We start from the raw sequence: 25938 nt of genomic DNA, 5'->3' as shown, positions 1-25938 counted from the left end.
AAATGGAGATAGTTAGCAAGAGAGAGAAAACAAAACGTCTGATTAAAATATAATGCCAACCACTAACCGCTTCCATGTTAACGCTTTGGCTAATTGGGGGACACGAAAAAGGGAAACTTCTCCCCAAGTTCAGTTGCGCTGATCCAGCAACTCCTTTGTCAGTATTAATTACTTTCCAAGTTCACCTGCTAATTATCATAAAAATACTCATCGTACTGCTTTTCCAAATAATCGGCATCATGCCCCTTCCTTTCACGTGTCTGAGGGTCGACACCACTGTCTCTATGCTGCCCTTCATAGTAGTCATCGTTCGTAGGAGGGTAAGAATTGTGATGGGTGTTTTTACAGCTCTCTTTTTTTTTGTTTTTTGTTTTTTCCCTGTGGTAGCTATCCGGCTGTAAGTAGTCCACTTGGTTTATCTCATTTGGACAGTACTGCCTTCTGCATGGGCCTTCCCCTGAAGCTTTCCCATTTGAACCAGCGGACGAATCTCTGCTCTCGCTTCCATCACATTCTATTCTGTGACGATTTCTTCCTAATTCACTTTGCATACTTGTGTAACCTTCCCTGTACATGTTAAAATGCGTATCATTGTTAGTCGTGTATTCGGGATACTCCCTTTTGCTACTTACGTTCATGTGTTTGTAACTTCGTCTAGATAAATTTTTCTCCCCAGCATTCTCCTCATAATTTGTCAATTTTTTTCTCTGGGTCGTACACATGTGTGGGTCTCTTTTGGCACCCTTTTGAAATGCCTCATTTGGGGTTCCCTGTGAGGATGTACTATAGCAGCTGCTACCACTGCGTCTGCTACCGTTTCGCATTTCTGATTTGTTGCTACATTGGGATGGGAGTGTATGTCTGGGATCCTCACCCTGTGGGTAATCCGCCCTTTTCTTAGATTTTAAATTGACCCTATATTTGGCATTAGTGGAACCTTCGACTTCGTTACTTTCTGCACTGCCGCTTGCGGTGCTCCCAGAGGATAGCCGCATCACAGGGGAGATGCACTCATGGGAGGGTCTCCCTGGGGCACTGCGCACAGAAGAAAGAGACTCGATGGAAGGGATTCTATATCGCCTTACCTTCACGGTAGTCTTTTTTTTGGGGTCCCACTTTTTGCCCAACCCGTCTCTTTCATTCGATCCTTCACCACCGCTATGCGCTTTGCCGTGCCTACAAGCATGTGTCCTTCCTCCATTTATGTCGTGCCCAATGTTGTATAACCTGGCTTTATAATTCCTTTTCCCATGCGCGGTTCCACTTCTGCTGTTTCTGATGTCCATTTTATGAGCCTGCTTCGTCCTGCACTTGAATATAATTCCCTTGGAGTTTTTCTCATCATTCGAGTTGGTACCACTGGAGTAGCTGCCACGTCCGTTGGGAAAGTACCTACTGGGGGCACCCTTTTTGGAGACCTTGGCAAAAAACCCTGACGTGCCATTCAAATTTGATTCCTCATCCTCTGAAAGGAGGATATTTGCCTCTCCCAAGCTGACCCCCGTTTTCCCCCCCATTTTGGGTACCTCCCTCTTTACATTATAATCGTCTACAACGTAAGGAACGGTAGATACTCTAATGACTGCTTGGGGGACTTGTCTTTGTCGTTCCTTTTCCTTTTCATAAGATTGCAAAAACCCAGTTATGGGTTTCAAATTGAGTTTATGGAAATCGCTCACTGGGTTGCTCCTAATTTTAAGAGAATTTTTGCTCCGAAAATAATTCTTGTTCGTCACAGGAATGTATAAATATTCATTTGGTTGGAATTTTGTAAAATATTTGCTCGTCCAATTGGTAGAGGATCTATGTTTGCACTCTCTCCTATTTTGATAGTATTTCTCCTTAATGCTTTCCTTACACCTTTCAATATTTTCGAGTAGCTTCGACTGTTTCCCCCAATTCCACCACCCCAATTTGAAGCGATACTTATCAGTGTCGTAGTTAATGCACGGGATCGTTTTTTCTCTCTGGCGATTAATAACCGTTTTGATTGAAATTTGTTCCACATTTTTGCCTCCCTTCGTTTCGGGCGTCGTCTTATGCTTCACATATATGAAGCTGCGTTGGTCCCTGTCCCGTTTGCTCCGTTGTGGTAGTAGCAGTTGTTTTTGTTCTTCTTCCTCTTCTTCTTCTTCCTCTTCCTCTTCTTCTTCTTCCTCTTCCTCTTCTTCTTCTTCTTCACACCTTTTGGCTTTGGCTTCGCCTCTGGGAAGGGGGCCCCCAACAGTCCTCTTCGTTTCATCCCAATTTGGTGAGACTACATATTGGCGGTGCAGACTAGACGAATGGGGAATCAATTCTGGGTATCCACCATCACGATGTGCGTAAGAAAAGGAGGGGTAACTGGATGGTGGATTTTCTAAGGGAAAACCCCCCCTGTTTGCTTCTCCCCTACGGAATGAACCTTTTCTCTGCAAATTGTTACCTCGTGGGGGGTCCATTCTTACACTTACGTGAAAGTTGTTTAGCTTTCCTAGTAGGGGTTCTTTCTCAATCTGGTTACTTCGGGGTCTTCCTTCTGTGCTGACATCTCCTAAACCTACCTCCCAAGCGGAGTGTTCCTTACCACCCCTATTCTCCTTTTTTTCTTCTTCCCTATGGATATTTTCACCTTTTTTTTTTCCCACCTTATCAGGTATGTTTTTCCCTCTTCTGTGTCTTTCCCCGGTTCGTATGCCCCCCCCAGTCAGTGGGACTTTCACCCCGACTTGGAAGTGACGTGTCGATTTGTCGCTACTTTCAGTGGATGGAAATATTGCCTCCCTCTTGCTTCTACCCCTGTTGGAGGAGCAAAAGGAATTCAATCTTAAATTTTCTGCTTCTTCAGTTGTGCACTCCTTCGTGGGATTACTTTTTAGGGGGACTCTATTTTGCCCCTCCAACGATCTGTCATAGGAGAGTCCCAACTTGGTCCTTCTTTCTCCCTTTACCTTTTGCTTAAAGGTGTGACTACTTCGCGGGGTGGACCCCCGTACTTCGCCCCTATCTCTGTACGCTACAGTTATATTTTTATCTCCACTTCTATCTCTGATTCTATCTCTATTTCTATCTCTATCTCTATCTTTATTTTTATCTGTTTCTTTGGAAGAGTCCCTGTCCCATTGAGGGAATTCCCCCCGTGCGCTGTTATCATTCGAGGGGGGGAAATGCCCTATGTGCTGTTGGCCCCCGTCCAACCGATTGCCGATTAGCTTAGGCCAACTGTCGGCGGTATCCCCACAATTTCGGAAAAATGCGTCGCACTTCTTCGCCTCCGCTGCTGGCGTGAAGCATGTTCTGCATTTACCTCCACCAGGGCCGCTTCCTCCCCCGTTGTGGTGCTCTCTAGGGGTGTTCTTTTCGTTTTTAGGGTGCAAGTAACCGCTTGGCGGTATGCGCTCACTTGGGCTTTTTTCAATCAGCGCCTCGTGGCCCAACTTTGCCACAGTAAGGGAGGGAACATCTCGCATCGCCTGTTCTCCGTCCACCGGTGAAGTGCTGCACTTTTCCTTTTCCTTTTTCAAATTTACGCGCAAGTCGGAAAATGCGATCGATTTTTTGCTTTCCCTATTGTGGCCATTTAAATTGAAAAAATTGTTGCAAACACGACCCTTTTGAAACGCGTCCACATGTGCACAGTTTTTTTTTTCTTTTTTTTCCCCACCGCGGAGCGAATGCACACCAACGGTTTGGTGATCCTTTTGCGATTTATTCCGAAAATGGTTTTCCACATTTTTACCGTTTCGTTTTTCTTCATCGATGTGTGAGTCTTTATTTTTCTTTTCGTCCAAATGGCTGCTACATTTTTGGTAAACCCTGTTGTCGCCTTCCCCCTCGTGTCCATTTTTGCGCCTTACAGTTCTGTTGCGCAGTTCCCCCCCTTTTTTTGTTTTCGCGCTAAATTGACTTTTCCTCATGAGGAAATTATTGACCATTTTTTCTTCTACATGAGTTAACATTTCAAATTCTTTTTCCATCCTCTTCAGTTTGCTTATTTTTTTTTGCTCAAAATATTCCACCTTAAAAATTGCACTTCTTACAATCGCGATGAGTTCTTCATCCTTTTCGCCTCTTTCTATGGCTCTCAAAATGAAGGACATTAATTTCTTCTTTTTTGCGGAAACTTTGCTTAATTTGTTTGCCTCATCCTGTATGACCCTTCTCAGCAATTTTTTTTTTCTCCTCATTTTGCGGATAACTGTGTGGCTATGTAGAGTTGTTTTTTCGCCTGTACAGTCAGGTAAAATGTTTGCGACCTTCATGAAGGAGTCCCCTTCCAAAACATCTTCAACTTCGTCCCACTTGGAACTGAATTTTTTCTGCGCAAATAGTTCTCCTCTATGTAAGTTTCCCACCATGTCACTTTTGTGCACATCCTCGTCCACCACATGTCCAATTCTGTCCGCATCTCCGCTTCCACTACTTCGTTTTTCCTCGTTATCCCCATTGCTGGAAGGAGGGTTTTCCCAGCCACAAGATTTTGAGGGGTAATTTCCCTGTGAGGTGGTATGTCTTCCATTTTGTAACTCGTCTAAATGCTCGACATGTAAGGCGCTTCGTTCTTCTTCCCCCCATGGTTCTTCCTCATATTCAAGGTAAATGTCACTTGGATCACACGTGATGACGTTTCCTTTCTCAGGAGGATCATCCGTGGGGGCATTTTCTTCATAGTATTGTGCAGACTCATTAGCATTTCTATCATTTTCACCCGATATGTTTTCTTTTATGTTTGTAGTGACGTCCAATTGGGGCTCCTCCCATTGGATATATTCCTCCGCTGGGGTATAACTGTTTTCAATTTCTGCCTCGTCAAAATTGTCAACATGGTCAATATTACCATAACTGCTCTCCTTGGGATTGCCGCTAAGGGGAGGATTATTATCGACATCGACACTTTTAGCAGTACCGTGAGGAGCAGTACTCCTCTCGACACTACACCTTTCGGTGTGTTGCACCCCATTCTCACCTGCTTCCTCACTCACATCTCCGCAAAAAGCAGTAAGACCCATTTGACCCTCCGTCAGGCAGATTCCTCCGTCCGCACTCCCCGCATCTCTTCCGCCCGCACTCCCCGCATCTCTTCCGGAGTGCACTCCTTTGCGCACCATTTCACTATCAGTTGTTTTATTTTTTTTTCTTAAAAATCCATCTTTGCAATTTTTGCACATGTGCACACATTCTGAGCACCTATCACAACGACTCCTCCCGAGGTGTTGCTCAAACATAGTCTCTCCGACTCCCCATCCGTTCGAAATAGCTTGGCGCAGAAGTACGCTCTGCTCATGCTTGCCATTCCAACTGCGGCCCAAAACTTTGTTGTACTCTCGCAGAACTCCTTTTGCAAATTTTATCTTTTTTAAAAGCTCCAAATCGTTCTTATCGTCTACACATTTTTTCTGTAGAACACTCATATGCGATTTTAGTAACTTTTTAAAATGATTATGATAGTTTGTAATGATCTGGTCCAGTTCTTCTTCGCAGGAATCGCTGACATGGCTACGTTCTCCTGTCGATTTCGAGCCTGAACTAGCCACAGTCATGTTTTCATTATCTGCACAATCCCAACTATAGTTTTGTCGTTTTTTTCTCATCTTCTTCATTCCGTTAGAGCCCCTTATAGCGTACTTTTTTATTCCATTTGGCGATACTGCTCTGATTGTTTCTCCGTCTAATGTCCAACCACTCATTATATCATCGTCTGTAGCTTGACTGCTGCAGTAGTGATTGCCTTTGCTCTTCTCGTTTTTATTCTTTGATGAAAATGAGAATACACTTTCGTTCGACGGACGCATATGACTTTCTTCCTCCTCCTGCACCTGCTTAGCTGTGTTTTTTCCCCTATCATCACCCTTACCATACGAAACATGCATAAGTGCACCAGTTTCAGCTATGCTGGATGGCCCCCCCCTTTGCGATTCTCCAGCGCACATAAAAATGTGATCACCATTGCAATTAGCGCGCTCTTCGCAAAGCAAATCTTCCTCCATTCTCCGCGTATTTTCTTCCATGTTGATTTCCTTTTCTAGACTACCTCTATTTTGACTTAACCAATGGCTATTCGAGTGGACAGGGTATAATTCATTTGCTTCTAAAGCCAAATTGGAATCCCTTCTTTTGGTAGGGGAACAAATACGTTCTACGCTCTTTTTATCGATTTTGCAGCCATTTAAGTGGACAGAGTGTTCCACACAATTTTTTGTTTTTCTTTTCCTTTATTAGGTAATTTATTAGTTCCCCTAGTTGCCTTGTCGAAGATATGCTTACTACTCAGTCCTTCCGCGGGGTACTTTCTACACTTGGATTTAATATCATCTTTTTTTGTATCGAGAGAAGACTGGTGTGTCAGGATGTCTAGAGGATCACTTATGGGGTCAGCTCTTGAGAAGGTCTCATCGGAGTCATCAAATTTATTCTTCCCTTTTCCTCCCGACATGGACGAAGTTAGACAGTTATTTGAGTTTTCCATTTTTCTATGCCCATCGATGCTGTTCTCAGACTTTCCAGATTTGTCTCCTTTTCCAGAGCAGCTCAGATTATTCTTCCCACCTCTTAGCTTCAATTTGGCACATTTTTGTAAGGCTAATTTTCTGGCTCCTCTTTTTACCTCCATCTCTACACAGGTATAGTCCTTCTTCGTTTTTTTCTGTTTCCCATCTTGTTGACCCGTTTGAGGTTCTCCATTTTTCCGCACCCCTTCGATTGCTGCGTTCGGGTGGTCCGTTCGCTCCAGCTCCCGGTACTGTCCCAGATCATGCCGCTTCGCATGCCGCTTTTCCTGCCTCTTCTCCTGCCTCTCCTCCTGCCGCTTCTCATGCCGCTTTTCCTTTCCCTCCAACCCTGCTCTGCCCTCGCCGGCGTGCGTGTCCCCCCCGAGGCACCGGTCCACTTGCTCGAATAAGCTCTTCGCTCGGCTGTCGATCTTTTTCTTGCCCCTCTTAATATCCGAATTTAAGGTGGAAATGCTTTTCAGGAAATCTCTATTCTGTTCGATGTTGTGTAGAACGGATTCGAGCTGGTTCTCGTTTTCCTCACACGAGCTAGCTGACCCATTCGAGTAAGCCATACCAAGTATATCACAGGACAGGAATTTCTTTTCCTTCCCCTTATGACTGACAATGGTCCTATCGCATAGGTTCTCCACATCCATGGTATTGCTGAACGGATCCATACATGATGAATGAATCCTTTTTAGGTTCATTCCATTTGTAGGCACAAAATTCTGCATAGGGTTGCTTCGTCTAGAGAAAGGACCATGGTTAATTCCATCCAATTGGGGAGAATGAAGTAAATCCTCGTGACTCGGCAAAAAAAGTTTTACCTTACATTTTAAAGAATCATCGTTTGTGCAGTGTGTGTACGTATCGCTAGATTCACATTTGACGGGGATGCATTTTCTGTACGAATTAGGGTCCACCAAAATTGTCTCTTCCTTTTTCTTACAAGAATTGTATACCACATTGTTCTTTTTCTCCCTCACGTGTTCATAACAATATTGGTTGCATTTTTCTAAATTGACATTCCCACATGAGTAGTCAGTGTCTATGCTAGAGTGATCCCCACTTCCAACCAGATTTGTTCTCTCCCTTCTGTACAAACTTAATTTAAAGTGGACCTTATCCGGATTATGCTTTCCTTTTTTTATCTCCCTTACATTTTTTACACTCCTTAAATGGTTGACCTCCCCTTTCACGCTTTCCTTCATCTCTGTACTTCTTGGGGATGTTCCCCTATCTTGGTATTTTCCCTCATGTTGTTTTTCTCTTTCAGCCTCCTTGTAGTTTCGTCTTATCCTCTCTTCATTGTTAAAAAAGACAAAATTTTCCTTTTCTGGACAACCCGAATTGTTTGTTTCTACTTGGTTCCGTTCACCCGATTCGGATGTGCTGCTCCTGCAAAGGTTTAAAACGTTGTTGATTCTGTTTTCAGTCCATGCGTAGTGGTCTCTTCTTTTCGCTCCAAGAATTACAGACGATTCTAATATGGTAAGATAATTCCTCAAGTTAGCTACCCTCCGGTTAATTTCTCCCCTCTGTATCTCCAACTTTGCGTAATAATTCAACAGACTTTTAACTACGTAGATATTTTCATCTACTTTGTGAAATCCACTTTTTAGATACTCCATTTTTTTATTTGGTTGTACAAAATATTCTGACCTGTTCAGACGTTTTAAGTAGGTATAAATAAATTCGCTAGCTGTTCTGTACTTCTTGAAATTGCTAGAAATGTATATAAAGTTTAGCTCAAAGGGGAGGGAATTCATCACCCCCGTGGCGCTTCCTCTTAAGGAAGGCAATTTGTACAAACTGAACAAATACTTAATTATTAATGAGTGTTTTTTTTCGCAAGTTAAATTTGGGTCTCTTCGGCTATTCACGTCTTCTCTCCTTTTTAAGAGCTCGAAGAAGTGGGAGAGGAATGCTCGTTCCGAGGGGTCTGCCCCTTTCAGGTTGTTAACTACGATGATGGTTACGGAGCAGGTGGAAACGGGCGACTTGCTACAAATGGACGATTTGTTGCCTGCGTCAGAATCGTTCCCCTCACAAGAATGGCTCCCCACGCCAGAATAACTTCTCACACCAGACTGGCTTCTCACACCAGACCCGTCTAGACCCCTCCCCTGCGCCATCTCCACGTCGAACTCAACAACCTCGTAGGTCACCTCATCGCGCAAGCCCCCCACGGACTTGCCCCTCCCGCTTCTGCATAGCATTTTAAAGATATGCCGTATATTCTCTCCACTTAGGTATACCTTTCTCACAGCACTGGGGTCCCACTCCCTCGTACTTCTCCGCTTTGTGTGCCTCCTTCCGTACTTTTCTCTTTTCTTTCCTTTTACAAAACTGTCAACATTAAAGAGGACATCCGAGTTAGCCAGTCGATTCTCTTCCCACTCGGTGCACATCCCACAGGGATCCCTTGCCTCCCTTTTTTCTGAGTACCCACCATGGGAACGTTCTTTTTTTTGTTGATATTCATCCCTTTCAGCTTTTAAGGGGTACTCACTGGAGGGTCTAGCACCCTTGTGAGTTTTCCTCGTGCTGCTAACCCAGTCGTAGTCTCCGTTCTCACATCCTAAACAACTGCCAACGTCGATCATGTTGCTCTGAGGAAGGACATATCTCTTCAATTTATCATTCACCCTATTTCTGACAATTTCGAAATGGCTAAATGTGATAAGGAGCTTACAGTTGGACCGATTACCATGTACCAAATCGTTGATGAGGTAAAAAAGAATCCCAGAGGACGTATTCCCATCTCCTACAGTTAGCATTGTTGCGTCCTTCTCCTCATTATTTAAAACAATAAACAAATTACTCACTCCATCTGTTAATTTTTTTATCCTCTTTTTAAGTATATCATTATAAATCTTCAAATTGGACATTTTCTCTCCATACATTTTGGTCAGAATTAGTTCACTTTTTAAAAGTTTTTTTTCTTCCTGTCGGTCATTGTCTAATTTTGACGCAGGTAAAAAACGCCCATAGCACTTAACGGTATTCATGGCACATGGTTCTTTATCCTTCGCTCGTGAAAAATTCGGTTATGCTAGCAGTACTTTGGTTGTCCCTATGTTCAGAGTGGATGTGAACAGCTCCTCATACAATGAAGTACGCGCTTCAGTTTTTCCCCTTTCTTCTCAGTTCCTGGAAGGGTTGCAGCGGGCCCATGAACGGGAAAGGGGCATCGTACAAAAAGAGTGAAGTGAAAAAAAAGAAATCGTGCAAAAGAGCAGACAAAACAGGACAAACTTAACAAGCTCGCAGATGTAATTCGCAGAGCTGCGAACTTTTATGTGCTCAACAAAGGTCCTTCACCCTCCGCCACTTCCTTTTCGCAGCGAAGCGGCACAGAGGAAGTATCCCAAGACAACTATTTTTAAACAAAGTCAGTCACGGCAAAAGCGTTTTATGAACGAAAAACAAAAACATAAGAAAAACGCTTTAGTTTTTCTTCCTAAAGTGCTGTTTAGCACGGGTGAAGTGTGTTTTATTAGCGTTTTTTTTCCAACGTTTCGCTTTTTTCCAACAATTCGCCTTTTTTTTCCAACATTTCGCCTTTTTTTTCCAACGTTTCGCCTATTTTTTCCAACGTTTCGCCTTTTTTTTCCAACGTTTCGCCTTTTTTTTCCAACGATTCGCCTTTTTTTTCAAACGTTTCGCCTTTTTTTTCCCAACGTTTCGCCCTCTTCTTTCCTACCTGATCGAATCACGTTTCCCCTCCATCATCCTGACTCAGTTGTTGTCCTTATGCCCTTCTCGAAAGCAACATACATTTTGGAGCTGAATTTTTCGACTAATTTTGGCTCGTTTTGCTTTTACCGACCCCCTCGCCGTCTACACACAGGGAAATACACACCCGTTTGGGCCTTACCCAAATGCGCATATCATCGAAAAAAACACTTCTTGACTTCCCCTTTTTGGAGTTTATCTTTTTTCATCCCTAATTGTGTGTTTAAGCGGCAATATATTCGCCCACGCATACGATGCTTATGTATGCCCCTTTTTTACTACCTCCACAAATGCTCTCTCCATTTGTCAACCAGAAGTTGCTAAAAAGCTGCGCACGGCGAACAGGCAGAATGACCCCAACACAAAACGAAACAGAAATTTCGAGGCACACACAAACTGTCCTTACATAGCATATGCGAGGAAAACGGCTCGGTAGCTGCACCAGCATGTGAATTTGTCTGTACAAGTTTGACTAAAAGGTGGCATTTAGCAAAAAAAAAAAAAAAAGGAGGAATGCCATTATTCGCGAAATGAGCACTTGAAAAAAAATGTTACATTTGGGGGAAATCCTTTTGGGGAGTAACAAACGTTAAGAAGGTATAATATCAAAATGAAATAAATGAGTAGTGCCTCCTCCCTAGGATCGACCTACTTTGCCATTGTGTAATTGAATGACTGCCCCCCTTTTGTTCACTTCTTTGGCCCTTGGCTAACTCGCTTGCAATTATTTGTAAATTTGTCCACTCAAGGACTGACACTCGCATAAGCATGATCCAAGAATTCTCCTTCTTCTTCCTCTTCTTCTTCTTCTTCCTTCTTTTTTTTTTTCTCGTTGAGTTATCCAATTTGACGCTTACAAGGTTGAAAAAGCGGGCGTGGTTCTTTCCGCTAGCAGTGTGTCGCCCCCAGGTTAACAATCCAGTAGGAGTAATCTTATGTGCCTACTCGTTGCTACCCCATTTCTCACCTCAGCACACGTCATCTCTTTCTGTTTCACTCCCCCTTTTTTTACAACTCAAGCAAATTTTCATGTGATTTCCCCCTCACATTAGCATTACCATCAGGGATGTATCCCCCCCCTTCATCAGATTATTACAAATACCCACTATCGTGTCCTCATTTCACCTTCTCAAAGAAGACGAAATAAGCAAACTGGGGTTTCACAGAACTAGCAAGTGGGTTGACAAAATAAAAATGTGAGCAGATATGCCCTCAAACCAGGCATCAAACGTGAGAAGGTTCCTTCGAAAAAGCTGCACACGCGGCGTACGCGTGGGGAAAGCCCTTCCCTCCTGACACACTCACACACTACACAGTGACCCACCCAATTGGGAGTAGCAAAGCCAAACAGGACAAGGCGCCCATAACCCTAATGTGACATAATCCTAATCTGACATAATCCTAATCTAACGTAACCCTAACTTAACGTAACCCTAACCCTAACCCTAACTTAACGTAACCCTAACCCTAACTTAACGTAACCCTAATCTAACGTAACCCTAACCCTAGCCCGTAGCCACCCCCGAAATGATTAAAAAGATACTGAACAATCTGAACATATCAAATGAAGAAAAAGATGACAATTTTAGCCACAGCGAAAATATTTTAAACCTAATCGAAGGAATAATTATAAACGAAAATTCCTATTGGAAATATGTGAACATATTAAACGAATTAACAACGTTATGTTATGAGGATCCAGTAAACTTTCGGAAATTTTTTTTTGTAAAAAATGAAAATGTCGAAAAGCAGAAAAAGAAGGCCAACCAAATATTGGACAGAATATTAATCGTCGTTGAAAAATATGAAGATGCAAGGAGCACATTTCTGTACGCAATTGCCAAGTTGATATTTATCAATGCCTTCGATCTGAACGTCGAAATTTTGCGCACCCTCTGCGACTTGGCTTACAACGAGGAATACAAGTATGACGTGCACTCGGTCTTCGAGGAAATCGTGGCGGCGGCGATGCTAAACTCGGCCGAGGTGAGCAAGGACAACTCGAAGGAATGCACAATTGTTCTCGTGTATTCTCCCATACGTACTTGTGTGCGCTCGATGCGGTCTACCGAACCATGCTGACGCGGCTACTTCTTCTTGACCATTTCCGCGATGGGTTATTCCCACCCACCCCCTTTTTTTTTTTCCCCATAGAAAGAAACGGTGAAGAATATTTTCAGGGGACTACAACACATGCCAAGGGATAAAACGATCGCGCGGAGCTTCACTAGTTGCATACATAAAGTCATCAAGCTGCTGCGGGGCTCCTTTGATGAGCACATCTTGGGATTCCTCTCCGTGGCGACGTTAGATCGGCACAACTGCCTAATAGCCTACGACGAGGGGCTCCTGAAGGTGCGTTCCTTTCGGTTGAGCGGTCCGTTTCGCCGTCCGTTTTGCTGTCCATTTAGTGGGTCGCCTGGCGGATAAGCTGTTTTTTTGCCCTACCGTGGATATATGGCAATACATACGTACATGTATGCATACGTACGTACGTGTCCCCACACGAACACCCATGTAGCACCTCCGTCCCGCAGATCCTCACCGCGGAGATGACCAAACGGGAGGAAGACGACTTCGAAGAGGCCCCACCCCACCTCGAGACGGTGTACAGAATCGTACAGCAATTATGTGGGAATTATGTTAAGCACTGCGCAATGCTAATAAAGGAAAAAATGCACTTAAATTTTTATTTCAAGAAAATCAAGGAAATAATAAAAAAAGATTTTATGAGTCATTTTGCAAAAAAAAAATTTATCTTTTGCAATATAATTCTCAATACGATAAATAATATTTGCACATTTGAAAAGGAAATTTTGTTCGAGTTGTGTAATTCTCACCACTTTATCGATCTGCTTTTAATTGGCATTAAAATGGAGATGAGCAATCCGTACTTTTTAAGCGCAAGTTTGGCTGGATTATTACTAGTATTAAAAAATGAACAGTTGTATAAAAAGAATATTGAGTATATCTTAGAGAACACAAAGGATTTGAAAATAGTGTTACCGTTTTTGTTTGGACAGAAATATAACTCCATGCTTCGTTACTACCACAAAGCAGATGAGGACGTAGAAATCTACTTACACGATGTCGTCAAGCACACTCTTGACATCTTCGCTTTTTTTTTTGAAGGATGTAGATAAATTCTCCATGAAGGTTAAGAAGGGGTTCAGGGACAGCGACATTAACTACTACTTGCTCGTCTGCCTCGGTGAGTCTCTGCGATAATTAGGGGGACACGCGCCGTTTACTGCGTCTCCATTGATACGTCTCCATTGATACGTCTCCATTGGTACACCTACTCTGATACACCTCCATTGATGCACCTCCATTGATACACCTCCGTTGATACACCCCCACTGATATGCTTCCACCGTTACACCCCCACTGATAAGCTTACACCGTTACACCTCCGCCCCGCCCTCCAGAAAGCCAAAACGAAGACGTGGTGATCCGCCTCCTCAGGTGCATTCACCTCATCCCATTCGACGACTGCAAGTCCATCGAGTTCCACAAAATATTCTTCCTCCTCCGTGAAAGAGAAATCACGCTGAACGAAAAGTGGAAGGAAATCTACTACTACTGCGTCAAGATATACATAAATGTAATAAAAAATGAGGAAATTTCCAAAATTGTAGATCAGTACAAATTCGAGGACACCCTTACGGGTATTCTACGTATCATGAACCAGTTCCTCTTGCGGGCGGTTATCCTCCACAGGAAAAACGATTTAGTGTTATTAAAAGGGAGGAAATCATCTCGGGGGGAACACGGCGAGTACGTAGGAGGAGAAGCGGACTATAGGGACCCAGAGGCGTACGGTATAGTCAAATCGGATGATGAAGAAATTGACTTGAATAAGATAACGGTAGAGTTATTACGCACGTGCTCCAGGTACCCCACCCTGAGATACTTCATGAGAAACAACTCCGTGAGCTATTACTTTGTAAACGTCCTGACAAATGAAGACAGCCTGTTTAGCGAAATAAACGTAGATTACGATATTTTAATCGAACGGACATGGTGTTCAAGCATTGAAAATATTTTCAAAGCGTTAGTCAAAAATAACATTTCAAAGGATAAAAAAATATGTTTACGTCTTTTAATCAACATGGCTGACATATTCAGTGGTTACTTTTATCAGTTCAAGACGGATACACATTGCAACATATTCGACTTATGCACTTTGGAAGAAAAACACTGGAATAGGAAAAAAATTTTGCAATATTTTTACATGATGAATAATGCCGATATTGAGGATTACAAGAAGCAGCTGCACACATTCGTCAAGTTCCATATGACAAATTTGTATACTTTGGTGGACGTGTTTGTGGAGAAAAATATTTTCTCCGAATTGAAGAAAGAGCAACGGGAAAACTACTTCCCAGGAGTGCTAAAGTTTAACAAATTGAAATATGAAAAAAAAATTTCCAAATTAAAATTAAAGGAAAAGGAAATAAGATCAAAAATTTTACCTGAACAAATGGAGAGAAGGGATAACAGGACAGGTACTCCTCTCTTTGATGAACTGCAAAACATAAAGGCTAAAAAGAAGAAACTTTTTTTGTGGCTACACAATAATAACTTCCAACAAACTTTTGACATTTCTCTCGTGGATGATGACATCGAGTGTAATCTTGAGCACATGTTCGAAATGCCCAAAGTGGTGAAGAAAAAAAAAACGATTCGCCCTGGGAGGGGAAATGCCTACCTCGGAAAAGACGACCCTCCTGATGTTACAATTTTGAAAAAGAAATCACCTGATGGGTTACTGGAAGATTCACCCTCGGGGGATGTCAAAAGTGTCAACAATGGTGTACGTCAAATGGAAGGGGAAATACCACAAACGGGGAATTTCCCCCCCCAGAATGTACAGCTTGGTGATAATAAGGAAATCCGTGGAAGGAACTTCTCCTCAAGTGAACCCTCCCAGCGTGATGACGAATCTTCAGCCTCTTCCCTTGCAGAGGAAAATCCAAACGAAACGGTCTTAGACAAAATGGCCTGTGAACTCTTGTCCTTTGAGAAGGAAAAAATTTACGAGCAGAAGACTAGCCAATTGAACATACTTCTATTTAGCAAAAGAGGCCTTTTTGTAAATTGCAACAGAGGGCAAATAAATGTGGCCCATATTTTGCACACATTCTTGCGCATATTTTTCAGCATCATAATAAATAGCGTAAACAGTAATGAACAATACCACTACTTACGAGTGAAGGAATTTTTTTTAAAAACGACTGTCCTGAAGACCATGATAAACCTTTTAGCACAGTGCAGTTTTTACGACTGTAGCGTATATGCCCATTTCTTCCGCTTGTATAGCGAAATTTTGAAGCAAAATTTGACGGCAGTGGAGTCCATGGACATGTTAATTTTTTACAACATTTTTTTCTACTATTGTAAATTGCTGAGTAGAGAATTTATTAACAAACTTATCAGTGAGGAATATGTCCTGTCGGATAAGGAGCAATATTTTTACGCAGAAACTTGTCAGCTTTTTTATTGTTTTACGCAAAAAATTATTTATATTCAATTTTCTCACTATAGCGAAATTCAGAAATGGTGTGTGGACTGTTCTTTGTTCTTTTTCTTTTACAAAAATAACATTCTTTTGCTGCTTTACCTGTTTATATACATTAATAGCGTTCACCACGGGTCCGTCTACGCTTCCTATATTTACCACAAGAAAAATTTTACCTCCATTCACACCATCTTTTTTTACACGCTCTTCACCCTATCCTACTTGATGTGCTTTTCCAAAAAGTTGAAGTACTTTATTTTGTACTTTATCAATTATAAGAAATATATTCACAAGATTCTCTTTAGGAGGTCCGTCGTTCACGCCCTTTTTCTGTACCAAAAGTTGATATACTTGCGGATCGTCCTGCAGAACCAGCTGTCTCAGGAGAGGCGCGCCCCCGCGCAGGTTTACCACATTTCCCCAGTGATCTACGTGCGGGAGAACGGTAAGGTGCAGCAGATAAGGCGCAGCAGCTAAGGCGAGCTCTTCGCCGCAAACAGAAGGAACTGCCCCATGGGGGCGGTCAAATGGTAGATGGTGACCATTCCCCCCCGCGACGTGTCTCTCCATTCACATTTGAACTTCACCAATTCGTTCATGTGCACACCTCGTTTTGTGTGTTCAACAAACGCGTTCTACTTCCTATACCCCTCTGCAGACGTCGAATGGCACTTCCTAGCAATCGGACTAGACAAGTACTATCTCGTGTATATCCCAGACAACTTTGAAGAAAACATAATAGACGATAAGGATATCAAATTAGTAATTCACTCTGAGAAAAAATACACAGACATAACTAGGATATGCCTAACCAAGCATAGTGACAACTTTTTTGTCTTCGGTTACATAAGTCATGAGGATGATAAGAGTTACGAATTGTATGACGTATTCATAAGTGTTAATAGACACTTTCGAGATGAAATAATTTCCTACTCGCAATTTTTATCTGGAGGAAGTCTCGAAACAAAGGTGGACTTGGTGCAGGATACTATCTTCACAAATAACCTGAAAAGCCACATGAACATACGGAACATTATTATAACATCTTTTGCGTATGAAGAGGTGAAACCAAGTGAGTACTCTAAAGGGAGGCGAAAAGGAGGGGGCAAAAGGAGAGACAACATAGGCAATGATGAACAGCTACATGGAGGGTTAGATGTGGATCCAAATGAAGGGTCGATTCAATCTGAACCCACTTCGGATACGCGTTATAGCGAATCTAGTGGTACACTCAACCAGGATGAAGAGGCATCATCTTCTGGAGCAGAATCGAATGAAGAAGAGTTTAACATTTTTAGGAGAAACACAAACAGCAAAAGAAAGAGGAAACTCTTTTTTTTCGTTTTAACGAAAAATCATTTATACATTTTTAAATTGAATTTTAAAAAGTGGTTATGTTTAAGTCCATTTGTCGATGAAGAAAAGGATGACATACACCTTTATGTTGAGTCCAGTCTAGACAGTGCAGAAGAACCCACTAGGGGGAAAAAAAAATTTTTTACCAATGAGAAGATATACTTGAATAATTTCTTGGGACTCTGTGCCAGTCCTACTGATGACCAAAACGTTGCATTTGCCAGGAAGTGTGCAGTACGGAACACCATCAAACATGTGCACTCGTGTAACAACACGGAGTACACGAACGACCATGTCGTGTTGTCGACAAACGCCACGTCCACCACGCAGACTGACGAGCAGAGCGACGATAATCGAGGCGACCATCGAGGCGATCATCGCGACCATCACCGAGACGATCATCGCGACCAACACCGAGACCATCACCGAAATGACGAGGCCCTGGTGGGAGGGCAACAGCACGAACATAACCAGAGGTACCTATCTGCAAACAAATCCTTCCTAAAAATTGTGCACAAATACAATAACGAAAATTTGAATAAAATTAAATTTGTTAACAATTACGAAAGTATAGTAGCGCTCAACTACAAAGTCAAGCATGGGGAGTTGCCGGAAAAAAAAATTAAAATTATTATGTTTGATGATTATACTCGGGAGCTTTGGAAACGTTCTTTGGCATTTTCGCTCAACATACAAATGACTTCCTCGTACGTGAATTTGGCCAGCGATGGGGGGAAGAGGCTTGGAAAACGCGAATTGGGAGACGCGTCTCGGGAAACGCGAATTGGGAGACGCGTCTCGGGAAACGCGATTTGGGAGACGCGTCTTGGGAAACGCCATTTGGGAGACGCGTCTTCGGAAACGCAAATTGGGGGGATGGTCCTACCCCTTTGCCACTTCCCCCTCGCCAAGCCTCAATTTGTTCGCGCCCGCTTCGCTGCAACCGCGCTGGTTTCATTCCCCTCCTCTTTTTTTTCCTTACCTTCAGGGAGTGGCTACGAAAATGGACCTAACCGCCCTGCTAAAGGCTTCACTCGGAACTGCAGATGCGCACCAGTTGAAAGAACACCCCTGCGATCTGGCCCCGCTCTACCGCCTCCCTTCTTCCATTTCAGCCCATTCGCAGCGAGCATGTGATTCATGTCACCATTCCGGATCACACCTCATCTTTAGTTAAAGGAAAAGAGCGTGTTCCTTTCTGGAACTTTTTAACATTTGCAGAAATGTAAAAATGACTTAAAAAAAAATGGGGGGTTGTAAAAAAGGGGGGAAAAAGCAGACGCTCGACTGGGCTCAGCTTGACCCTTGCGCCCGCCGGAGAGACGGAAGAAATACTCAAACCAGGAGCACAAATCGGGACTAAAACAAGGGACGCAGCGCAGATAGGCGGCACTCAGCAGGGAGTCAGCGAATGGCGAAGCGCAAAGGGCGAAACACAAAGGGCGAAACGCAAAGGGCGAAGCGCAAAGGGCGAAGCGCAAAAGGAAAACACATGCGGATCACCCACGAGTGAGCATAAATAGGCAAATACATCAATAAAATTCAAAGACAAATAAAAAAATTGAGGGGCCCCACGGATGGTACGGGCCTCGGCGGCGTATGCGACAGAATGGAGGGGCTTCAGTTGGGTGATGCGGCACACATGGTGACACACACGTGGTGACTCGTACATGGTGACTCACATTGGAAGGGCGTATTCCCTGTTATCGTTATGACACACCCGTGTGGGGTGCCCATCCGTAGAAGGAGCACGTAAATTGGTTCTCCCCCATTTTTACGCGCGTCAATCCCGTAGCTTCTCCAGCGCACTCTGCAGCTTCACCAACTGGTCATTATTATCACAAATCAAAGAGGATAACTCCAAGATTTGAGAGTTGATTAAAATTAATTCCTGCCCATACATGCGCATCACCTTGTCCGACATCCTGGAGGCTTTCTCAACATCCACCTCATCGTACCCCTTCAAGGTATCCTTCGATATATCCTGAAAAAGCGCACTGAGAGTTTTATCTTCCAAAGCTTTCCTATGTTCATTATTCACACTTGGCATTTTTAAAATAAAATTTATGGGCACAAATTTGGACAGTTCATTTGATAGTAAACTATGAGCTTGGCTAGCTACATTTTTCACAGTAAAATCAATTTTTTTTTGTGGATTTTTCTGAAGCAATTTTAGCTGTTCACATACTATTTTGCTATAGACATTTCTTTCATTCCATATAGCTATACATCGATAAAATTTGTTAATCATTTCTACGTTGACCTGTTCATGTAGTACACACCTCAGTACTGGGACGACAAAAGTTTGTAACCCTCTTTCCGCGATGGAATAATATTTTATCAAATCGTTTTTTAAATTATTTCTCAATTCTTGTATTAAATGATTATACACATAGAAGATGGCAATTTTGGAATTTACTTGAACTGACCTGTCCACGAAAACATCCGTCATAACTTGGAACAGCTGTTCCGGGGGATCTATAAAATGTTTTATGTAACAGCAGACTCTTTCAATGTCTACCTGTAGCGTATTTAATACCCTCAACGATTCGGCTATCTGATTTTTGGGAAATATATTTCCACAGGAAGTTATCATACTCTCTTCCTTTACTTCGTTCTTATACACATCCATAACAACGCTGTGGTCGCTTGATATGGACGATTCGATGTCTATCTCCTCCGAGTTGAAATAATTTGAGTCCTTTCTATATCGCCTACTGGTCCTATCTTCAACTTCTTCCTTCTCCTCCTTATTCTTCTTCTTCATCTTTTTCTGTTCTACATTTCCTGGTGGGGGCAAATAAATGTTTTGCATTCTACTACTGTTGCTACTGCTCCGTCTTCTGATCTCACTCTCCTCAACAGTTTTGTAGCCTCTACCACTGCTGACATTAAAATGATTATCGTCATTGTCTATGTAGCTGTTTGAATGGTACCTCCTGTCCGTTTGAGACTCCCCTTCATCGCGGTTCGGTAGGCGTGAGATGCTCATGTTGTCCCCCGCGGGGTGCGTCTTCTTCGATTCCTGATTGCTACTGCTGTAGAGGCACTTCTTCAAATCGTCCAGTATCATGGCTGTCTTGCTGCTTTGGCTGCTTTTTTTCTGCTGAGCACCAAGGCTACGTTGGTCGCTGACATCGGCATCGACCTCGTCGTTAGTAATCCCATCATCTCTGCCACCTTCGGTGCCACCTCCCGCGTCACCTTCCCCGTCCGACTTCTTCACATTAAACGGAATGTTCCGTAGAATGGACAATTGGTTCAACAAGCTTTCGTTACAGTCCTTGTTGTGCGACGTGGTGTTCTTTTCGCTAAGGGGTTTCTCATGGTCCGCTTTTGCAGGGGAGAAAAGCAAATTGTGCAAATTCCTATGTAGGTTGCTCAGCTCCTGGTTTATGTTGCCCTTTCTGGAGTCCCCACTGCCGCGATGACTCTGATGGTCTCCGCCAATTGCGCCATAATTTTCATCGTAACTGTGGGCGTAGTTATCGCCCGGGCTGTCCTCGTACGCACGGTTGTTTTTTCGCGCGTGCCGAATGCTGCCATCATTACTGTTGGGGTTGTAGCTGCCTTGGTTGTAGCTGCCTTGGTTGTAGCTGCCTTGGTTGTAGATGCCATGGTTGTAGCTACCATGGTTGTAGTTCCTGCTGTAGCTATCAGTGTACCGGCTGTGCTCTCGCTGATCGTCGCGATCGTCGTAATGGTCATCTCGATCGCCGTAATGATTGTCGCGATCGTTGTAATAGTCATCTCGATCGCCGCGGTAATCGCCATTATCCCCGTAATGATCCCCCCTATGGCGACCGTCTTCCGCGTAGTACGCATCACTGTTGTAATAATCATCCGCGTAGTCGTAATTGTCTACATTCGGCAGGCGTCCCTCTTCATCAAAGTTGACATTCACGTTGTGATCGCCACTTCCATAGGCACTAAATTTAGACCCCCTTTCGCCACCATTTCTTACGTACTTCTTGTGATAACGAGCATGATTATTTTTCATTCCACCTGGGACGTTCGCCTTTTGATTCATCGCCCCCTTTTTATATGGGGGTGGCATGTACTGGCTATTTCGGTGGTCCCACTTATCTAGCACTTTATTTTTCACTTCATAGTTACTGCTTCTCTTAAAATTGGACGAAGCGGATGTGTAAGTTGGCCTTTCTGAATTGAACTCGTCGCCCTGCTGCATGTCACTGTGCATTGGATCACTACGCCGCTTTTCGTGGCGGTACGACTTGTTGTTAAATCCCCCTCCTCCTCCTCCTCCTACCTCGTCATGTTTGCCATACCTCCTGCTCTTCCCCCTTCCGTAGCTGTCATCGTTCGGAAAATTCTCACTTCTTTTTTTCCCCTTATCGTTGTTCCAAATTTTTTTCTCATATTTCATTTTATACGTCCAGCGCCTTTACCAGGATAGTGTATGTGGCAGTGAAGATGGGGGAAGGGGGTCCCTTACAGGTGGCGCATAAAGGGTGTGCTTCGGGATAGTGTAATTCACATTCACGCGCGGGCACGTCACGTGAGGATTCCCATGCACAATATTCACCTTCGCAATGTCCACCCTCGCAAAGACCACCCTCGCAAAGACCACCCTCGCAAAGACCACCCTCGCAAAGACCACCCTCGCAAAATTCACCCTCGCAATGTCCACCCTCGCAAAATTCACCCTCGCAAAGTCCACCCTCGTATAGTTTACCCCCCAATTTTCACACGCGAAAGGCTTGCCCGCAAGAAGCTTATACGTGAAGTACAAACTCTCAGATGCTATGAGGCGAATGCTGAGTTACCCATCCTCGGCAATAAACCTTACATAAATTTTTTTCTTCTCACAAAAAAAATTAAATCATCATTTAGTGAAATAAATCCACGCCCTTTTGTTTTGCGTCAAACTAGTCATCCGCTAAAATGTAAAAAAAAAAAAAAAAAGTTCTGCATATCATCATAAAAGCTTAAACCCCATGCGTCCTCTGTTATTTCCTGAGAGTGCCCCAAAGATGTACATATATAATATTATATGCATATATATAATGCTGCGATTACCACATATTTGAGAAAAAATATTTTTTTTTTCTGGCACATGGTGGAGAGGAATGTTACGATTGCTTGTTAAAATGAGCATTCGTATGTTCGGATTCTCTTGCATGTTTTTTTTTTTTTTTATGCCTTTTGAAATGAGGGGTTGCTCTTTCCCTATCTACATTTTTTGCGTTAATACGAATTGCTTTGCGATTTGTTTCCTCCTTGTTGCGCGGTTCGATATGCTCTTCCCTTTTTTTGTTCGCGCTTCGCGTAAGCGTTTTTACGCGCCACCGTTGGCATTACATAAAAAAATATGTACATGAATATATATATGCTAATTATGCGCATGTGCGTACATTTCACAGGCGCATTTTTTGAACGTTATTTTTTGTATACACGTGCGTGCCTTGTGTTGAAGTTCACGCCGACGTTAATGCAGTGTTCGCGTTTTACAGCTTCGCCGTTTGCCTACTCGCCTTCAACTTCAAATGTGCTTCCACGATTGCACAATTGTATAACTGAACAATTGCATAACTGAACAATTGCATAACTGCACAATTGCACAATTACATAACTACATAACGACATAGTCACGAGCGCGCACCTGGCACATACATCTCGATGCATATTACGCTGCAGTTTACCCCACCTGGTGATGTAAAAAAATATTTACGTGTACTTTTTGTGCTGCTTGCCTGAGCGCTTAGCACATGTACATAAAAATAAAAATTTTCACCACTTCCCTACAATAGCCTACCTGTTTCGTATGAAAAAACACACAAATCAATCAGAAAAAGGATTGCCCTTGAAGGGGCAGGCAAAACGCATAACGCATCATGGAGGGTGAACTGAACTACGCGCAGTGGTGAACGAACGAGGTGACAAAAAAAACGCACCGTGAAAATTTTCTGCAAAAAAAATATGTGAGCCCTTAAAAAATAAGCGAGCGGTCGGAAGTATATAAAAGAAAAGCGCATATCCATTTTTCGCGTTCATATTTTTGCGCGGCCGTTTTTTAAATAAAAAAATATGTATTTGCATGGGTAAAAAAAAATATATATCTATCCACATATACGTATACGCGCGTATATTTCGAATATTTATGCTTATTTTGTTGTGGAAGCTTTTCTTCTTCCATTTTAACGTTTGCCATGTTCATGTTTTTTATTTTTTTTAACCATTTTATACTTGTTCAATAGAAAAAAAAAAAAAGGCTCTTCAGGAGACCCTCCCGCGTTTTTTTCTTTTCCCCCTTTTTTTCAAATTTTAGCGTTTTTTTTTTTTTTTTAGTGAAGAACGACGGGGGGTAGAGTGGCCCCAAACGCAGTCGGCTGACTCGATCCTGCGGTCAGTTTACAATGGGTATACTAAAATAGCTACGCATGCTTATGGCTGTTCATGGTTATTTATGACCATGTATAACCATTTATAACTATTGCAACTATTTATAGCTGCTATCATATGTTACATGAACACATTTCGCGCGTTCCAGAGCGTTGCATAACCGCGCGTATAGCTTGTGCATGCACACGGAAGCACGTGAATACCTACGCACGCAAGTTTGTAAGCATGCACGTGTACGTGTACGCCTACAGGCAAATTGGCACACACCATGCATGGAGCTAAACGCCTTCGCATATCTGTTCATATACCCGCTTACGTGTGCAACCCCGCCTAGGCGACGCTTCCCCCGAGGAAGAGCCCCCGTGAGAGCCACAAAAAAAATACATACATATATATACATACATATACATACATATGCATACATATATATACATATATATACATATATATACATACATGCTTACCCGACGTTCATATTGCCGCCTTCCCTGCGCGTACGTACCATTTGCACAGTGCTGCGACCGACTAATGCCCAGTAGCGCATTTTTAACAACCCCAGTAACCGGGTACATGTGCACGAAGCGCCATTTTAACATACCAAGACAGACGCCCTACTCTTCTATGCGGCGCTGCCAATAGGGGTGCATATTTCACTGTCGCCCGCTTACGTATGGGTGAAAGTGCGCACAGTGGAATGGAAAAATTGTTAGAATAAGTTGGCTAAGCTTTTTCCCGCCCACAAGGGAGAGGCGAATTTTATCTTGTTTTAAAAGTTAACGTCCCTGTAACGAGTAATTGTCCCCCTTTTTTTTTTTAGTACATATATATCATTACATGGTGCATATTTTTATGTGTATACATTTTACCGCGTGAGAGGTTACCCCTCAAAAAGAAGGCACCGCATGGACGTTTCAATTTTAAGTCACCTTGCGCGCACAACCGATTTGCTAAACGTGCATGCAATGCTAGTGGACGTCTAAGTGAGACTGTGAAACGAGTGAATGTGCAACAGTGTATTTGTATGCACATATGTACACGGGTGCGTGCGTGTCTGCGTGTAGATAAGGATAACTTTGACCCTTTCCATCACGCACCATGAATTTTTTTTTTTAAAATGCTGCCCCCCATTTAGATGCCAAAATGACCAGGCAAATGTCAAACGCTACCACGTAGTTACCTATGTACTGTATAATATTTTTACGTGCATGCGCTTGTACTCGCTCGGCACCGCTAACCTTGCATTTTTTTTTTTTTTATCTCCTATTTTCAACGCCTTTTTTTCAGCGAACATTTTTCCACCCTTTTTTTGTTGTATTGATCTGACAAAAATAATGAACATTACATTTACCCCTTTTTTCTGGTCCGTGATGCTCCCACCCGAATTTAAATAGGCAATCTGGGAAACGGCCGTTTGTGTGTGCATGGGTGCGTAAACGTGTGTACATGTACTTCTGTATGCGCACCACGTGTATGTATCCCTCCCCCGCCCGCTGCTCCTAACCAATGAGCGAAATTCACAAATCATTAGAATTTTTTTTTTTTTTTTTTGCAAACCGAATATCACTGCATGCATACATCTCAGTAGTCGAAAAGGACCTTTAACAAATAGATTACATGCATTTTTATGCCTTATATTTACCCCCCTCCCGCCTGTATGTAACCGTTTGAAACAATTGATGTAAACCGCCGGGGGCATACCAAGTTTATATGCACTACATGCATATCTAGTGCGATTGTTGTGTGGAGTGTTTAAAATTTAACCACTTATTATCTCCCCTGCCATCATCCCCGTTTACACTGAAAATTTATGAATGATTAAATGTGCATACTTTTAAAAGAAGTGTCCACCGTGAGACGCGCGCGCGCCAGGGTGTGTATGCGAAGGTGCATATGCACGTGAACGTGCACCAAAAAATTTGCACGAACGATTGCACTAACGACTGCACTTACGGCTGCACTAACGGCTGCACTTACGGCTGCACTAACGGCTGCACTTACGGCTGCACTTACGGCTGCACGTACATTTACATTTATATATCTGCACGTGCGTACTTTCGCGCAGAGACTCCAACGTGCGTCCTATGTACATGCTTGAGGACAGGAACTGTGTCCCCCCCCGAATGCGCACTCGCACCGACAGTTTCAACATTTCAATGATAACCTTTCGTTGTCCGCAGCATTCATTCGAATCAGATCGGAAAAAGTTGCACGAAAGAATTGTACCTATCGCAATTGTCATTTTTACGTAACTTGATACCACTTGTTGTGTTTTGCCTCTCAGTGGTCGTACCGCATTGTTTTTTTTTTTTTTTTTTTACTCCCCTTTTGTATGCACAGTGAGAGGGAGGAGTAGAAAAGACTGACAAACGATTCACTGCTTGCCTGTGTATGAACGTATGCCCCTATGTGCCTTCATGCCGACATACGTGCGCATCGTCTGCCCTTTAACTCTGGCCTGACTGACCCCCATCCTCCCCAACGCTAAAGGAG

The 25938-nt window shown here is 43.0% G+C and overlaps 3 protein-coding genes across 3 annotated transcripts; 1 reads left to right on the top strand and 2 right to left on the bottom strand.

Annotated features, from left to right (window-relative positions):
• Positions 1 to 188: 188 nt before the first annotated feature.
• Positions 189 to 9376, bottom strand: PCYB_094650 (hypothetical protein; the record flags this gene model as incomplete). Its single annotated transcript, XM_004222580.1, has 5 exons — positions 7298 to 9376; positions 6146 to 7198; positions 2567 to 5519; positions 1086 to 2257; positions 189 to 770 (listed from the first exon to the last, which is right to left on the bottom strand). The coding sequence occupies exons 3-5, from the start codon at positions 5517 to 5519 to the stop codon at positions 189 to 191; spliced, it is 4707 nt and encodes a 1568-aa protein (XP_004222628.1). The 5' UTR covers positions 6146 to 7198; positions 7298 to 9376.
• A 2359-nt stretch (positions 9377 to 11735) lies between these two features.
• PCYB_094640 (hypothetical protein) lies at positions 11736 to 15202 on the top strand (the record flags this gene model as incomplete). The annotated part of the gene is made up of 6 exons (XM_004222579.1): positions 11736 to 12194; positions 12363 to 12563; positions 12746 to 13300; positions 13341 to 13419; positions 13637 to 15024; positions 15176 to 15202. 6 exons carry the CDS (start codon positions 11736 to 11738, stop codon positions 15200 to 15202), a joined length of 2709 nt encoding a protein of 902 aa, XP_004222627.1.
• Positions 15203 to 18868: 3666 nt separating this feature from the next.
• On the bottom strand, positions 18869 to 21472 carry PCYB_094630 (hypothetical protein; the record flags this gene model as incomplete). The annotated part of the gene is made up of 2 exons (XM_004222578.1): positions 18869 to 21208; positions 21356 to 21472. The coding sequence occupies 2 exons, from the start codon at positions 21470 to 21472 to the stop codon at positions 18869 to 18871; spliced, it is 2457 nt and encodes an 818-aa protein (XP_004222626.1).
• Positions 21473 to 25938: the final 4466 nt, after the last annotated feature.

This window comes from Plasmodium cynomolgi, chromosome 9, assembly GCF_000321355.1.
Source record: "Plasmodium cynomolgi strain B DNA, chromosome 9, whole genome shotgun sequence".
Classification (NCBI taxonomy): Eukaryota; Apicomplexa; class Aconoidasida; order Haemosporida; family Plasmodiidae; genus Plasmodium; species Plasmodium cynomolgi.
Note: the sequence above shows the minus strand (reverse complement) of the source record. Positions and strands in the feature narration are given on the sequence as shown.